This window comes from Salvia splendens, chromosome 7 (assembly GCF_004379255.2).
Source record: "Salvia splendens isolate huo1 chromosome 7, SspV2, whole genome shotgun sequence".
Classification (NCBI taxonomy): Eukaryota; Viridiplantae; Streptophyta; class Magnoliopsida; order Lamiales; family Lamiaceae; genus Salvia; species Salvia splendens.
In genome coordinates, this window is record NC_056038.1 from 12268135 (window position 1) to 12272122 (window position 3988).

The 3988-nt window shown below is 35.5% G+C and overlaps 1 protein-coding gene across 1 annotated transcript; it reads left to right on the forward strand.

Annotated features, from left to right (window-relative positions):
* Positions 1-1062: 1062 nt before the first annotated feature.
* Positions 1063-3335, forward strand: LOC121810408. The gene is made up of 4 exons (XM_042211182.1): positions 1063-1125; positions 2355-3028; positions 3104-3157; positions 3243-3335. Exons 2-4 carry the CDS (start codon positions 2852-2854, stop codon positions 3333-3335), a joined length of 324 nt encoding a protein of 107 aa, XP_042067116.1. The 5' UTR covers positions 1063-1125; positions 2355-2851.
* The last annotated feature ends 653 nt before the right edge of the window (positions 3336-3988 follow it).

The window sequence follows — 3988 nt, forward strand, 5'->3', positions numbered from 1 at the left end:
CTCTCTTTAAAATTCTGTTACCTTTGTCTAGCGAGGCTTGATGTTAATGACAGTCTATGTGTAATTGACTAATTTCAGGAAGCAGAAAGCCTTTAGCCAAGGTATGGCAACAGCCTCCCAGGTCTACATGCAAAGCGCTTCTTCAGACAATGAAGGCGCTTATCACTGATGAATTATTGCACAACGATGATTTAAATGTCCAAGTTGCAGTTGCATCTTGCTGTAATGAGCTCACCAGAATAACTGCTCCAGATTTCCCTTATGAAGATGACACAATGAGGGATGCAGATGCAATCAGTTATTCCGTGTCTAAATAGATACTCAAGATCATGTCCTCTTATCTCATGCTTTTGTTAACATTGCGCAAAGCCCCATGGCCCATGCACTTATTCTGTGTTCTGGAGACAGGAAATTTTCCAACTATTTATGATTGCTTTTGAGCAATTGCCTTGATGAGTCAAGCCGCAATTACTACAGGGCTTTGCATATTGTTTGGAACTGTTGCAAAAGTAAGATCATCGCTGATGTTACTGGATGTAGATATGAGGGCTGGTTGTCGAGATTTCCGACTTTTTCTTAACACATTGGGTAAGTTTGTGGGAGAGCTTCATTTTGGTTACTTGATATTCGGAGTACTGAGGTTTCCAATTCTAATTATGTCATTACTGAAGTTATAGACTGTGTCTAGGAATAATTCTCATGGTTTTAGTGTCAAATATATTTTGGTGGAGTTCAATAAAGATTCTGATTATCTTGAAGGTCCAACAACCCTCCGACGTCTTCAAATACATGGAAATGATCATGACTATGGTGATAGAAGAAAGTGATGATATATCATTTAATCTCCTAAGGCCCCTCTAGCTAGTGTCAAAATGCAAAATAGGGTAAGATTCTCTCATGATTATATATGCTATGATTATCCCAATCCTTTCTGAAAAAATGTACTTGTGCTTCAGGATATTTCACCTATATCGTGGGAATTGGGGAAAAAAGTCTTAGAAAATTGTGAAACTAAACTCCAGAGTTATCTCAGAGAAGCAGCAAAGGAATGAATCTGGAATTTGGTGATTATGAAGCTGAAATAGTTGCTTACATATGCCATGAAACATCCACGATAATAACAAGGTTGCTCTTGTATCTCTGAATTAAACATGACTGATACATTATTTAGTGTTGACTGGAACCAAAGCCAGCCTTTCCTCTAGTTTGTGCCAGACAATCATGTTTGACTCAGCTTATGTGACATGTGGAAAACACATTGCGTGATGGATGAAATGTTGATGGCTGAGGAACGTGATGATTAATCGGCCCCTACTTGGCCTCTGCTCCTAAAATTAATCATCACTTTTCCTTCTTAGAGCCAAGTTACTGTGTCATGCTAGAGTAATTTCTCTGAACTATAAGCCCTATACAATTTTTAAGAATGTATTCATGCTAAGTAACTGTGCAACAGAAATATTGTATGGTTTACTGTTATTTTTTTTGTATACATTGATATGGCCTTTTATTTTTATACTGCATGGCCCAATTATTTAGTTAAAGGTTTAGGGACCAGGGTTTAGTGGAATTTCTCCATTTATTTTATTGGAGACTAGAAAGGAATAAAATAATGGTTGAAAAATGCTACATTCATGACGGATGAATGCTTTCTTTATATGTTACGTCTTAAAATTTCTTTCATAACTTTTTTCTTTCGTTACTTACCAGAATCTGTATTCCTTAGAGAACAGCTATCTTCCTGCTTGTCAAACTTATTTTTGGAGTATTTTGAAATTCAGTACCTGATCAAACTTGAATGTGATGACATGATGCAAACAACTTGTTACACTAACTTCTGCGTGAATAACTGGAGGAAGTTTGGGTAATTGGAAAAATGCTATTCCATATCCAATCAGTGTGTCTCACTCTTGAGCAGTTGTATATAGCATGAATGCAGCTTTGGTTTGGGGATATTTAAGTCACTTGTGCTATAAGTTTGAAGGTAGTTTAATTAGAGAATGTTCTTTGAATGAAACTGTATGAACTCAATTGATGAGAAAGAGTAGCTTTCAGAAAATTGGATATCAGAAGAAACTTCCAGTGATCCTATAGGTGTGATGTTTATTGATCATTGTGTTCAGGTCACAGTTTTTCAAAGATCACCTCTATATTTTTAATTTCTGGTGTATAACCTTTATTCAGCCCTAAGTTTACAAAAATAAATGAAATACTCAGGAACATCTAAAATTACACTGAGTGCCATTACAAAAGTTTTCTCAGTTTATGTTGTTAAATGAATATGGTACTGTTCTGTAAATCATATGATACCTTACCTATTCATCTATAATTTGGTTGATGTTTTGTTTGTCAATCAGGTATCAAAGGAAGTCTCGCCTGCTGCTGCTGGTGTGGTAATCCAAACAGATCGAATTTCAAAGTCTGTGCATGAAATTTTCTCCCTGCAAACTGATGATGGTAATGTAACTAAGCTGGGCAGTGAAAATTTATCGGAAGCAGTAAAAGACTCACATCAGATTGTACTATCAGAAGCAGACAAAAGTACTTTTCAAAAGAGAAGGAAGAGGAAACCTAGTTCTGCAGTAAGAACCGAGGAGGATAAACATACTAAGAAAATCAGAGATAGGTATTCCCATGAATGATCCCTTGGCTATAATGAGGAGAAAAATGACTTAGCTTTGACATCAGAGCAGGTAAACTCGAGCATGTTAAGCAATTTATCGCGAAAAAAGATCGATTCGTTTAGTGAAGTCAGTCTTGCAAAATATGGTCAGTCAAAGAAGAAAAAGAGCATGATTAATCAGCACAAGGAAGACCTTGAGTTTTCATTGACATTAAAAGGAAAATCTTGAAAATGAAGGAGAGAGGACATGATGCTCCCAAGAAGACAGGTAAAACAGTTATTGCTGGATCAGGAAAGGTGATTGGCGACACAAACAAAGAAGAAAAACATCAGCTTTCGCCTATGGAACTGTTTGCAAGGAAAGAAAGTATTTCCCATAAATATGTACAGAAAGATGCTGCCCAAAAGGTCGTTCTGTCTTTCTTATGTTTGATTGATTTTCTCATACATGTACGCTTAACTGTTTTAAAAAAATTTGTGCAGGTCAGGGAATTTCCTATGTCTAAACCTTCAAAAGCCAATTTAGAAAAGGATAAGGTACCGTCCTGTTCTATCTTAGAATTTGGTGTTATTTCAAAATATCCTTGGAGATGCATAATTTCTTTAATATATTTTGCAATAGATATCTATTAAGAAGAAGTCGAGAACGCCCCGAGTCGATTTCGGGGAACAGTTAGTCCATTTAAGGATACAAGTCTGGTGGCCAAATGGATGAAATGTGAGTACGCCTCGTAACCTATATCTTTATGATAGTTCATTTCATTGAGTTCTTGCTTCAGATGAAATGAAACATTGTTTAAGTTATTCAGGGTTGGCCTTAAAATGTAACCGCATTTCTTGCGACCTAAGTAGTTTCTGTCACCACCATATTGCCCGCAGCTTAAGGAAAATGAATTCTTTTAACTGAACTTTTCTTGCTTTTAAAAGTCTAATAGTATCAGTTCGTCTTCTCTTTGATTCTTTCGAAGATGCCTTTTCAGTCTATTCTTAACTGTCAAAAGATTAAAACTAATGTTTTGCTACATTATTGGGGTTTTTTCTACTTTGGGGGTAAAAATAAGATATAGATTCTTGAATGGGGAAACATTTTTTTGGCTTACATATATCATATATGGAAAAATTGCATATCAAAATTGTGTGTTTGGGAACGCATTCCACACATGCGTGATTCATTTTAAACAATGCATGAATTTTCTTTGGGTGTCATGATGCATGCAGAAAGTGCAATAATCACCTTCATCATAGTACATTAAATTTCATTGGTTTTCTGCAACTCATTTTAACCTTTAAATTGGATTTCATAAATGCTTATGCCTTTACTTTTATCTATTGCAGTTAAATTTGACTTTTTGGATTACAAATTTTAAT

Coding starts and splice junctions, on each gene's coding strand:
- LOC121810408 (XM_042211182.1), top strand. CDS start 2,852: ATGAAGGAGAGAGGACATGATGCTCCCAAGAAGACAGGTAAAACAGTT. Junction 3,029..3,103: donor AGAAAGATGCTGCCCAAAAG/GTCGTTCTGTCT, acceptor AAATTTGTGCAG/GTCAGGGAATTTCCTATGTC. Junction 3,158..3,242: donor CCAATTTAGAAAAGGATAAG/GTACCGTCCTGT, acceptor ATTTTGCAATAG/ATATCTATTAAGAAGAAGTC.